The following is a 12,694-nucleotide window of genomic DNA, read 5'->3' on the forward strand; positions in this document are numbered from 1 at the left end:
AAATAAATAAATAAATAAATAAATAAATAAATAAATAAATAAATAAATAAATTTTTTTAATAGTAGCTTTCCTAAGATGTAATTCACATACAATTCACCCATTTAAAGTGTAAATTCAGTAATTTGTAGTATATTCGGAGTTGTGCAACCATCACAGTTTTAGAACATTTTCATTATCTCCTCTTCATCCCTACCCCACCACTAAAACTCTGTATCCATTAGCAGTTACGCCTCTTTTCCCCCAGTCCTAGGAAACCACTAACTCACTATCCCTGTAGCTTTATGTATTTATGTAAATGGAATAATATAAAATGCTATTTTGTGATTGGCTTCTTTCACTCAATATTTTTAAGTTTCATCCATGTAATAGCACGTAGCAGTACTTCATTCCTTTTTATGGCCGAACAATATTCAATTGTATGATATACCATATTTTGTTTATCTATCTATCTATCTATCTATCTATCTATCTATCAGTGAAGGCCATTTGGGTTGTTTTGCTGCTGTGAACTGTCATGTGCAAGTTTTTGTGTGGATATAAGCTTTCCATTTCTCTTGGATTTATATTTAGGAGTGAAATTGCTGGGGCATATGGTAACTGTATATTTAACCTTCTGAAGAACTGCCACACTGTTTTCCAAAGCACCATTTTATAATCCCAAAAGCAGTGTATGAGGGTTCAAATTTCTCCACATCCATGCCAATACTTGTTATTTGTCTTTTCTATTATAGCCATCTTAGTGAGTATGAAGTGGTATTTCTAGTATTCCCCTCATGGTTAATGATGTTGAGCATCTTTTCCTGTTAATTGGTCATATGTATATTTTCTTTGGAGAAAGGTCTATTCAGATCCTTTGCCCATTTGTATTTTATTTATTTATTTTTAAAAAACATGTTTTTGTTTTAAGGTTTTATTTATTTAAGTACTCTCTACACCCAACGTGGCTCAAACTCACAACCCCGAGATCAAAAGTCACATGTTCTGACTGAGCCAGCCAGGCGCCCCTCCTTTGCCCATTTAAAAATTTTATTTTTTTTTAAAGTAGGCTCTATGCCCGATGTGGGGCTTGAACTCATGACCTCAAGATCAAGAGTTGCATGCTGTACCAACTGAGCCTGTCTGTTGCCCCACCTTTGACCTTTTTTTTTTTTTTTTTAATTTGACACAGAGAGAGACAGCGAGAGAGGGAACACAAACAGGGGAAGTGGGAGAAGGAGAAGCAGGCTTCCCAACGAGCAGGGAGCCCGATGTGGGGCTGGATCCCAGGACCCTGGGATCATGACCTGAGCCAAAGGCAGACGCTCAACGACTGAGCCACCCAGGCGCCCCTGCCCATTTTTAAACTGGATTATTTTTTCAATTACTGAGTTGGAAGATACAGTGAAAGACATGAAGAGGAGGAATAATAAAATCTATCAGTTGGTGTCAGCTAAGCAAAAAGGAGAAAATAAATATTACTTATCCCTACTTTACAGATGAGGTAATGCCCAATAATGCTAGTGAGTGGCAGAGCTAGGATTCAAGCTAAGTTTGATTCCAAAAGGCCGCTCTTAGTCTTAACCAAGAATGACCAGTGCTTCCCTGAGCTCTTTTAGCTTAGTTCCTTGCCCCTAATTCTCCTAAGTTGCTATGATCTCTCATCAAACTCCGTCTGTGGCCCGCCCTGCGCTTCTTGCCGAACTTCTTCGGAGGCGCCAGCAGATGGCGCTGAGGCCCCCACAGGCCGCTCTGTCCGGCGTGCGCTTGTCTGTGGTGCCCGTGTGCAGGCGTCGCCGCTGCGCTTCCGGGCGCCGTTCAAGGTGAGCCAGGGTCTCCGAGAATCTGCTCGCACTCCGTTCTCTTCACTCACCTTTCCCGAAGGGAACCATCCCCCGCAGCTCGCAGCCTGGCGTGCCAAGTACCGAAGCCAGGGTACCCAAGAGAAGGCCGGGTATCCACCAGAGGAAGCAGAGCCGTCCGGACGTGTGGGTCCCCGCGAGGCCCCACCGGCTCTAGACCCTGCGACTCTGCTTGGCTGCGCGGGGTAGGTCGCGACTCCGGTCTCCTGGCGATCCTGGCTATCTGGAAGCGGAGCGTGACTCCTCCCCTTGGCCCTCTTGGTCCCCACCAGGCGGCGCCGTCAGTCCGGCCCGGGTTTCCCTGCGGCTGCGAGCCCTGGCCACCCCAGGGGTGTTGAGATTGGCAAGGAGAGAGGTGGAAAAATGAACTGTCGGAGAGCATTCTACCACTAGGAATAAGTTTCCCTCGTGGACTGTTCTTTTCATCATTAGAATCTCCGGGAGTACAAGTGCAAATCCCTATGCTCCACCCCCAAAGATCCTGATTAAGTAGATCTGGGGTGGGGCCTGGAAATAAGCATTTTAGACAGCTGCTCCAGGTTGATGCCCATAGTCTGCGGACCTCACTTTCAGAAACACTGGTATAACTGGTGGAGAGGAACATTGTATTGGGTTGGCTATGGGGCTGTTTATCTTCCGGAAGGCTTCCAAGAGGAAGTGATTCTAGCTGGGCTTTGTATTGAGGGACCAGAATATCCATTGGTTCTTTACCCCACAGTGATGAATTCCCTCCCCGCTACCAGCAGGATGCAGAAGATCTCGGTGCTGCTCTTCCTGGCCTGGGTCTGCTTCCTCTTCTACGCTGGCATTGCTCTCTTCACCAGTGGCTTCCTGCTCACCCGTTTGGAACTCACCAACCATAGCAGCTGCCAAGAGCCTCCAGGCCCTGGGTCCCTGCCATGGGGGAGCCAAGGGAAGCCTGGGGCCTGCTGGATGGCTTCTCGATTCTCTCGGCTTGTGTTGGTGCTGATAGATGCTCTGCGATTTGACTTTGCCCAGCCCCAGCCCTCACACAGTCCTGGAGAGCCTCCTGTCTCTCTGCCCTTCCTGGGCAAACTGGACTCCTTGCAGAGGATCCTGGAGATTCAACCCCACCATGCCCGGCTCTACCAATCTAAGGCTGATCCCCCCACCACCACCATGCAGCGCCTCAAGGCCCTCACCACAGGCTCACTGCCTACCTTCATCGATGCCGGCAGTAACTTTGCCAGCTATGCCATAGTGGAAGACAATCTCATGAAGCAACTCGCCAGTGCAGGTTAGTTTGGGCCCCTTTGGAGGCCAGGAATCCCATAGCATATTTTCTCTTTAGAAGTCAGCGAGCCAGAACTTTGGGTGCTCAGCTGGATGCTATACTATGCTGGGGGAGGACGGGGGAAGAGAAAGAGACCAGGGCCCTGCATGCAGCAAGTGCAGGTGTGGGCTTTGTCCTTCTGGAATTTCTAATTTGCATGGAGTGTTGGTTTTACTTTTGGGGAGCTCTCAGGGGCAGTAGAGCAATGAAGAGGAGAAGGTGTGAGTCTGGTATTCTCACAAGTTTGGAGGAGAGTGCAGAGGGTCCATGCCCTGTCCACTCACTGACTTGAAAAAAGCAGCATATACCCGGGAAAAACAGTGTAGCAAAGATAGCCAGAGACTGAGAACTAGCAGAGCTTTTTGTAGAAACAAGGAGTGAGAAGTCTGGTTATTGGCGAAAGTATGGTTATCAGGGAAAGCTTCCTGGCAGAACATTTTAGGCCTTGAAGGATAAAGAGTTGCTGGATGGAATTGCTGTGCCTTTGAGTGCATGGTTGAGATTTCTGATAAGTCTTTAAAGGGCTTCCTCTTCTCTTTCCCTCTGCCTTGACTCTTGCTCAGGCTGTAACGCACTCTCATGTCCCTGCAGGAAGGCGTGTGGTCTTCATGGGAGATGATACCTGGAAAGATCTATTTCCTGGAGCTTTCTCCCAAGCTTTCTTCTTCCCATCCTTCAATGTCAGAGACCTGCACACAGTGGACAATGGCATCCTGGAACACCTCTATCCAACCAGTGAGCATGGGGCCAGATGCAGGCCTGACTAAGACTGGGAGCTGGGGAGGGCTGCTTCAGGTCACAAATTCTAAGCTTCCCATGGGTACAGTGGCCTGGGATTGTGTCCCTTCACATAGTGTCAGAGCCTGGCTGGGGCTGAGGAGTGGGCCTTAGTCCCTTGTGCTCAGTGTTCTTCCTTTCACAGTGGACAGTGGTGAATGGGATATGCTGATTGCTCACTTCCTGGGTGTGGATCACTGTGGCCACAAGTATGGCCCTCATCACCCTGAAATGGCCAAGAAACTTAGCCAAATGGACCAGGTGATCCAGTGAGTGTGGGATATTGGCTGGGGGAGTGGGTTTGTGTCTGAGAATCTTAGGATATATTGGCCCAAGAGAAAAAGTCTTTATCTTGGAGCCTTCTTCCTCCTGAATTCTGTCTTTCCTAGGCATTTTTCTGAAGCTAGGGGTCTCATCCATCTTGAGTAACTAAACATGTGGCTTTGGGCAGTAGGGTCATGACTGAAGAGGTATCTCTTTGCCAAATGTCTAGGGCCTCCTTTTTTTTTAAGATTTTATTTATTTGTTTGACAGAGAGAGAGAGACAGTTAGAGAGGGAACACAAGCAGGGGGAATGGGAGAGGGAGAAGCAGGCTCCTGGCCGAGCAGGGAGCCCGATGCGGGGCTCGATCCCAGGACGCTGGGATCATGACCTGAGCCGAAGGCAGACGCTTAACGACTGAGCCACCCAGGCACCCCTGTCTAGGCCCTCCTAATGGAAGTTATGGCTGGGGCTGAATGGGTCTCCCAGGAAAATATTTATCCATTCCTACCTCCTGACATATTTCCTGGCCCTCAGGGGACTTGTGGAGCGTCTGGAAAATGACACACTGCTGGTCGTGATTGGGGACCATGGGATGACCATGACTGGGGACCATGGAGGAGACAGTGAGCTGGAGATCTCGGCTGCACTTTTTCTCTACAGTCCCAAAGCCCTCTTTCCTGGTGCCCCACCAGAGGTGAGGCCTGGGGTGTGCTTTGTCTGGTCTCGGTATTCAGCCGAGTCATGATCACAGCATTCTTGTGGCTCCCTCCATTTTAGGCCCCCAAATTCATGACTCTGGGCATCCCCCACTCATTTCCTACCCGGGTCCCTATGTCTTCCCTCCCAAATCCTGACCTCAGCTCTGTGGTGAACCCATTGGCCCCTCTCCTTTTCCTCTAGGAGCCGGAGATAGTTCCTCAAATCAGCCTTGTGCCTACGCTGGCCCTGCTGCTGGGCCTGCCCATTCCATTTGGGAACATCGGGGAGGTAATGGCTGAGCTGTTCTCAGAGGTTGAAGACTCCCAGCCTCACTCCTCTGCTCTGGCCCAAGCCTCGGCTCTCCATCTCAATGCCCAGCAGGTAGGTGATGGGCTGGGCTTCCAGGTGACAGAGCTAGGGTGGGCATAGGAGAAGCATAGTGATCACTCCATTGTCATTTGTTCAGTCTTAATCCCACCTTCCATAGCCATGTCTTCCTTCCATTATCCCTCCCTTCTTCCCTGTCCTGGACAGAGTTCAAGTCCCTGATTTCCAGATACCCCTTTTGGTAACACCTATCCTTGCCTCTGTCCTGGTTTATATCTCTGATGTCTTCCCTTGGTCTCTGACCATTTTTGCCAGGTATCCCGATTTCTTCACACCTACTCAGCTGCTGCTCAGGACCTTCAAGTTAAGGAGCTTCATCGGCTGCAGACCCTTTTCTCCAAGGCCTCTGCTGACTACCAGCGGCTCCTGCAGAGGCCCCAGGGGGCTGAGGCAGCACTGCAGACTGTGATTACTGAGCTGCAGCAGTTCCTGCGGGGAGTTCGGGCCATATGCATTCAGTCTTGGGCTCGTTTCTCTCTGGGCCGCATGGCAGGGGGTGCTGCTCTCATGGCTGCTGCCTGCTTTCTTTGCCTGCTGGTATCCCAGTGGGCAACATCCCCAGGCTTCTGCTTCCGCCCCCTCCTAACACCCATGGCCTATGGTCTGGCTGGTACCATAGTGTGTGCTGGACTCTTGACAACTACTGGGCTGAAGCTGGATCCAGTGGTTCTAGGGGCCATGGCTGCAGCAGGCTCACTCCTGCCTTTTCTGTGGAAAGCCTGGGCTGGCTGGGGGTCCAGGAGGCCCCTGGTAGCCCTGCTTCCCATCCCTGGGCCTGTCCTGTTATTCCTGCTCATTCGCTTTGCTGCTTTCTTCTCTGATAGCTTTGTTGTAGCTGAGGCCAGGGCCACCCCCTTCCTTTTGGGCTCACTCATCCTGCTCCTGATTGCCCAGCTTCATTGGGAGGGCAAGCTGCTGCCACCTAAGCTGCTCACAATACCCCGCCTTTGCTTTTCGGCCTCGACAGGCCCACCACGGCACAATGGCACACATGCTCTGGGACTTGGAGTCGGGTTGCTTTTATGTATAAGGCTAGCTGGGCTTTTTCATCGCTGCCCTGAAGAGACACCTGCTTGCCATTCCTCTCCCTGGCTGAGTCCCTTGGCATCCATGGTGGGTGGTCGAGCCAAGAATTTGTGGTATGGAGCTTGTGTGGGGGCTTTGGTAGCCCTGTTAGCTGCCGTGCGCCTGTGGCTTCGCCGCTACAGCAATCTCAAGAGCCCTGAGCCCTCTGTGCTCTTTGTGCGCTGGGGGCTGCCCTTGATGGCACTGGGCACTGCTGCCTACTGGGCACTGGTGTCGGGGGCAGATGAAGCACCCCCGCGTCTCCGGGCCTTGGTTGCTGGGGCGTCGGTTGTGCTGCCTAGGGTTGTGGCAGGGCTGGCTGCTTCAGGGCTCATGCTGCTGCTCTGGAGGCCTGTGACAGTGCTGGTGAAGGCTACGACGGGTGCCCCAAGGACCAGGACTGTCCTCACTCCCTTCTCAGGGCCCCCCACTTCTCGGGCTGACCTGGATTATGTGGTACCTCAGATCTACCGACATATGCAGGAGGCGTTCCGGGGCCGTCTAGAGAGGACCAAATCCCAAGGTCCCCTGACTGTGGCGGCCTGTCACCTGGGGAGTGTCTACTCAGCTGCTATGGTCATGGCTCTAACTCTCTTGGCCTTCCCACTTCTGCTATTGCACGCAGAGCGCATTAGCCTTGTGTTCCTGCTTCTGTTTCTGCAGAGCTTCCTTCTCCTGCATCTGCTTGCTGCTGGGATACCCATCACCACCCCTGGTAAATACATTTCTCAGCCCTGATTCATCCAAGGACGGTAGTGATGTGACGTCGGCCCCTCTTGTTTTCAGGGAGGTGTTATTCCTCTGATTCTTCACACAGTTGGGAGGGTCTTCCTGATGTAGCCAAGCTAATTGAACCCTGTCACTGGCTCTCAGGGCCAGCAAAGTTCATGAAGGAGGGAGACAGGAGTACTCCAAGACTCATTTTTTTTTTTTTTTAATTAATTTTTTTTCCAAGACTCATTTTCCAAGACTCATTTTTTTTTCCAAGACTCAGTGGGAATGCTGCATCTTCATGGAGTGCATTTCCTGATGTAGTGAGCTGTGTGTATATGAGAGGAAGAGATGGACCACAGTTCAGATTAGAGAAATGGAGGCTTAGTGCCAAAGAGGGAATTAGAATAGCAGAGTGCTGAATGTAAGGAGGCTGGAGTGAGGGGCATGTGTGTGTATCTAGCACTGAAGTAGTAGGAGTGTATGACCATGAGGCTGTAGGCTATGGCTTAGTGAATGGGATGTGACTGTGAAGAGGTATCTGTCTTCCCCCAGGTCCTTTTACTGTGCCATGGCAGGCAGTCTCTGCTTGGGCCCTCATGGCCACGCAGACCTTCTACTCCATGGGCCACCAGCCTGTCTTTCCAGCCATTCATTGGCACGCAGCCTTCGTGGGATTCCCAGAGGGTCATGGCTCCTCCACCTGGCTGCCTGCTCTGCTGGTGGGAGCCAACACCTTTGCCTCCCATCTCCTCTTTGCAGGTACCTCATTCCTCTCTTGCTTCCATTGTTTACTCTGACTTTCTGGAAGGAAAGGAAACTCCTGGATTTGAGTGGGGAGATGTGATTTTGTTGGATCTTTGGCACCTCTTGGCCAATGCTAATTGGAGCCTCGGTCAACTAGGGTGGTTGGCGGCCAGGGTGGCCTGGTCCCTAGGTCCTCCACTGATTCTAGCCCTGCCTTCCTCTGAGGCAGTAGGTTGCCCATTGCTTCTGCTCTGGCCCTTCCTCTGTGAGAGTCAAGGGCCCCGGAAGAGGTGGCAGCCCCTAGGGAGGAATGAAGCTGAAGCCAGAGTCAGGCCTGAGGAGGAGGAGGAGCCACTGATGGAGATGCGGCTCCGGGATGCACCTCATCACTTCAATGCAGCACTGCTGCAGCTGGGCCTCAAGTACCTCTTTGTCCTTGGCATTCAGGTGGGTGCAGGGAGAGATCCCGGAGTTAGTGCCCTTTCCTCATCTGTGTACATCACATTCTTTCTTTCATACTTTGCCAAAACCCTGGGAGAGAGCCTTGACTGAAGTACAGATAAGCAAAATGGTTGCCTAAGGCCATGGCCTCAAGGGGCTATATTGAGACTTGAACCTGGGTCTCCTTAATCCTAGTCTTGGATTGATTCCTCCCCTATAAGATAGATCTGGACCCTGCTGGTTGCATATGGGCATTCCTCCATTAGTGGACAGACTGGAAAAACTGAGGTGATGGCCAGGATTCTTTCCCAGGCTGTGGTCACGGATCCCCCTTCCATTCAGAGGCAGAAGGTGTGACTGGCATTTTCCTCCCAACCTGGGAGGCAGAGCCTGAGTGTAATCAGCACAGATGGATAGTGCTTGCCCAAGGTCATGGTGGGGCCAGGAAAAGAATTAAGTCTCCTAACTCCTCACCCAGCTTTTTTTCCACTGACATGCACTACTTTCCTACTGCTCCCATTCTTCACAGGGGCCTATGGCAACCCTCCCTTTGACCTGTTTCCTCCTTCCCAAGTAACTTGACCTTTCCTGTCCTCCCTAGATTCTGGCCTGTGCCTTGGCAGCCTCCATCCTCCGCAGGCATCTCATGGTCTGGAAGGTGTTTGCCCCCAAGTGAGTGGATTTGCTTGAGAAGTATTGGTGTTGGGGAGGGTGAAGCTTGGAGGAAAGAATGAACATCAGGGTGGGCAGGTTTGTCTCAGGAAAAGGCTTTAGACCTACTCTCAGTGTCCCCTGAGAATTCTCCCTTTCTTTACAGGTTCGTTTTTGAAGCCATGGGCTTTATTGTGAGCAGCGTGGGACTGTTCCTGGGCATAGCTTTGGTGATGCGAGTGGATGGTGCTGTGAGCTCCTGGTTCAGGCAGCTAGTTCTCACCCAGCAGAGGTAGCCTAGGCTGCTAATGCTGGCTTCTGGCCACAGGGAGAGCTGGAGAACAATCTAGTCTGGCCTATATAGGTGCTGGATCATCTGCAAGAGAGGCTTAGCTATACACTTCCTACCACCATGCAGCCAGGAGCTACTGACATCGGGACTTTATTATTTTATAATTCAAAATCATAGTGGGGCCTGCTTCCTAACTCCTGCTTTGGAGGGTGGCCTCCAAAGGAGAATAAAATACTAATGTAAATATGTGTGTCTGAGAGGTGGGGGAGTCCCCACTGTCCTATAGGGACTAGGGGGAGGGTCATTCTCCCCTCCCATGAGGCACAGATAACATCAGCCATCTTATGCAGACCTGGGTACACCTGAAAACCTTTGGGAAGTGGTTGAAGTTGTCTGAATTCACTTACGCTACTTCTTCCCAAATCACTCCTGTCATCCCACCTGCCATTTTTCTTTGTCATGTAACATATTTTATTAAAATCTTATGCTTTTTGGCTGATAGCAGAGATGGCTGGAAAGACAAGCCCAGGCATCATGGAGTACCCAGACTCACTGTCTAAAACCCCAAACAGTGCTGTATTCCCTCCTCTCTTGGGTTCTTTCACTCTGGAACACCCTCTGCCCTTTACTTCTGTGGAGGCCACCCTAGTGTTCTCTCATTTATCAGACCTAATGGCCCATCTGACATAGCATTCCATCTTGTCCCATTGATTATTCTCGACTTGAAGCCAAAACTATACATTTTTTTTTTTAAGATTTTGTTTATTTGACAGAGAGAGACACAGCAAGAGAGGGAACACAAGCAGGGGGAGTGGGAGAGGGAGAAGCAGGCTTCCCGCCAAGCAGGGAGCCCGATGCGGGGCTCGATCCCAGGACCCTGGGACCATGACCTGAGCCTAAGGCAGACGCTTAACGACTGAGCCACCCAGGCACCCCCAAAACTATACATTTAATGCTTGTCTTGTGCTCTCCATCCACGTCACTACTGTGTCACATTGAAGTGCTGGCATGAAATTCTCATGAAAATGTCCATCAAAGGAGGGTGCAGGGAGACTCTCAGGAGAGGGATCAGGCCTGGGATTTGATGTTTGAGAATGTCCAAGACAGGAGGAGATGAAACAGATGAAAGAAGAACAGATGTAAAATTGTGGAATAGCACTTTTACTTGGCAGAAAGAAGACACGTTGCATAGCAGTGATTGTGAAGGAAAGGCGTTCACTGCTGTGGGAGCTAAAGGAAAAGTTGTAATTATTATTGGCTAATAGTCTCTAGTGCTACATGGGTCAAACAGAAAGATGATGAGAAGTGTTTACTGTTTCAGGCAATTAGAGGATAGGACATTGGTAACCCTGGCAGGAATAGGCTAATAATGAGAGAGAAGTTAGGCCCCAGCTAAGACTAAAAGATGAATTAGAAAAAAGTCCCTTTGCCTCTTTCAATCTGGCGGATACCATTCCAAAGCATCAAACACACAGTGCCTCTGTGAGAAGAAAAGACCTTATTTCATCCGTAGCACCCATGGGAAGGATTTCAAGACTCCAGTCCCTTACCCTGTCCTAGGGTGTCAGGTTCCACCCTCTCTCTCTTATTTTTTTTTTTTTTGCAGAGAGCCTGCTTTCCTGAAGCCTAAGGGAAATATGCTGGTCTGCCAACCATTGGCTACTTCCTTTTCTCCTGATCTAACTACAAGATCCTTTTGGAGAAAGATATATTATTAAAAATTCTTATCCCTGACTCTTTTTTTTTAAGATTTTATTTATTTGCGAGAGAGAGAATGAGAGACAGAGCATGAGAGGGAGGAGGGTCAGAGGGAGAAGCAGACTCCCTGCTGAGCAGGGAGCCCGACGTGGGACTCGATCCCAGGACTCCGGGATCATGACCTGAGCTGAAGGCAGTCGCTTAACCAACTGAGCCACCCAGGCGCCCCTTATCCCTGACTCTTAATTGACATCAAAGCACCTGTTCCACACTAACTCATTATTTTTTTAAAGAGCTTTACTGAGGTATAATTCACATAAAATTCGGCCATTTAAAGTACACAATTCAGTAATTTTTGGTATATTCGCAGAGTTGTACAACTGTCAGCACAGTCAATTTCAGAACATTTTCATCACACCCAAAAGAAAGTCAGTACATTTTCCTATCACCCTCTCACCCTCCCCTCCTCCATCCCTAACCTTAGGCAACCACTAATCTGCTTTCTGACTGTATTTTCTATTCTGGACATTTTATATAAATGGAATCCTACAGTATGTATCCTTTTCGGTCTGGCTTCTTTCACTCAGCCTAATGTTTTCAAGGTTCATCCATGTTGCCTCATGTATCAGTATTTCATTTCTTTTTTATGGCCAAATAATGTTCTATTGCATGGATATATCACATTTTGTTTATCCATTCATCCATTGATGGCCATTTGGGTTCTTTATACCTTTTGGTGTTTACAAATAATGCTGCTATGAACATCCATGTACAAGTTTTGTTTGAACATAATGTTTTCATTTCTTTTTGGTTTATACCTAGTGGTATACTGTGGAATTGCTAGGTCATATGGTACATCTATGTTCAACTTTTTGAGGAACTGCCAATTTGTTTTCCAAGGCTGCTGCACCACTTAATATTCTCTCTTAGTGTACAAGGGTACCAATTTCTGCACATCTATGCCTTTATGTACAATTATTTATTTTTTATTCTAACCATCCTAGTGGGTGTTAGAAGTGGTATCTCATGGTTTTGGTTTGCATGTTCTTGATGACTAAAGATAATGAGCATTTTTCTTGTGTTTATTGGAGAACTGTCCATTCAGAGCCTTTCTCCGTTTATTAATTGGGTTTTCTTCTAATTTTTGATTTACAAGCATTGTTTATATATTCTAGATGTAAGTACCTTGTCTGATACATGATTTGCAAATATTTTATTCATTCTGTGCGTTGTGTTTTCATTTTTTTTTTTTTTTAAGATTTATTTATTTGAGAGAGAGTGTGTGTGAGTGGGGGGAGTGGCAGAGGGAGAGAATCTCCATCAGACACACTGAACATGGAGCCCAAGGCAGGGCTCGATCCCAGGACCCTGAGATCATGACCTGAGCTGAAACCAAGAGGTGGATGCTTAACTGACTGAGCCACCTCTTTTTTTTTTTTTTTTTTTTAAAGTAGTGTCTACACCCAAGGTACGGCTTGAACTCTTGACTCTGAGATTTAAGAGACACATGCTCTACGGACTGAGCCAGCTGCCCTAGTCTTTTCATTTTCTTGATCGTGTTCTTTGTAGTACAAAATTTTAAAATTTTGATGAAGTCCAGTTCATCCTATATTTCTTTTGTTGCTTGTGCTTTTGGTGTTCATATGTAAGAAACCTTGTCTAATGCCACAATTTAGTTTTAGAAAATTTTCATCACTCCCAAAAAGTTCCTATACTTTGTTTACAGTTGATCCCCAATTTCACCGTAGGCCACTGATCTGTTTTCTGTTTTTCTAAATTTGTCTTTTCTGGACATTTCATACAAATGGGATCATCAAATATGTGGTCT

General features: G+C 48.6%; 1 protein-coding gene across 4 annotated transcripts; it reads left to right on the forward strand.

The window, feature by feature from the left end:
• Nucleotides 1-1,349: 1,349 nt before the first annotated feature.
• On the forward strand, nucleotides 1,350-9,841 carry PIGO (phosphatidylinositol glycan anchor biosynthesis class O). 4 transcript variants are annotated; one of them, XM_035016393.1, is made up of 11 exons: nucleotides 1,353-2,024; nucleotides 2,583-3,097; nucleotides 3,725-3,868; nucleotides 4,056-4,179; nucleotides 4,710-4,869; nucleotides 5,076-5,255; nucleotides 5,517-7,041; nucleotides 7,593-7,799; nucleotides 8,014-8,231; nucleotides 8,827-8,897; nucleotides 9,043-9,841. In XM_035016393.1, the coding sequence occupies exons 2-11, from the start codon at nucleotides 2,587-2,589 to the stop codon at nucleotides 9,170-9,172; spliced, it is 3,270 nt and encodes a 1,089-aa protein (XP_034872284.1). In that variant the 5' UTR covers nucleotides 1,353-2,024; nucleotides 2,583-2,586; the 3' UTR covers nucleotides 9,173-9,841. The 4 variants fall into 4 exon arrangements, with proteins under 4 accessions (XP_034872285.1, XP_034872284.1, XP_034872283.1 ...); XM_035016392.1 differs by having other exon boundaries at nucleotides 2,586-3,097; XM_035016391.1 differs by having other exon boundaries at nucleotides 1,354-3,097.
• Nucleotides 9,842-12,694: the final 2,853 nt, after the last annotated feature.

This window comes from Mirounga leonina, unplaced genomic scaffold (assembly GCF_011800145.1).
Source record: "Mirounga leonina isolate KUSES-001 unplaced genomic scaffold, KU_Mleo_1.0 Mir_170, whole genome shotgun sequence".
Lineage (NCBI taxonomy): Eukaryota > Metazoa > Chordata > Mammalia > Carnivora > Phocidae > Mirounga > Mirounga leonina.

Coding starts and splice junctions, on each gene's coding strand:
- PIGO (XM_035016391.1), top strand. CDS start 2,383: ATGCCCATAGTCTGCGGACCTCACTTTCAGAAACACTGGTATAACTGG. Junction 3,869..4,055: donor GGAACACCTCTATCCAACCA/GTGAGCATGGGG, acceptor TTCCTTTCACAG/TGGACAGTGGTGAATGGGAT. Junction 5,256..5,516: donor TCCATCTCAATGCCCAGCAG/GTAGGTGATGGG, acceptor CATTTTTGCCAG/GTATCCCGATTTCTTCACAC.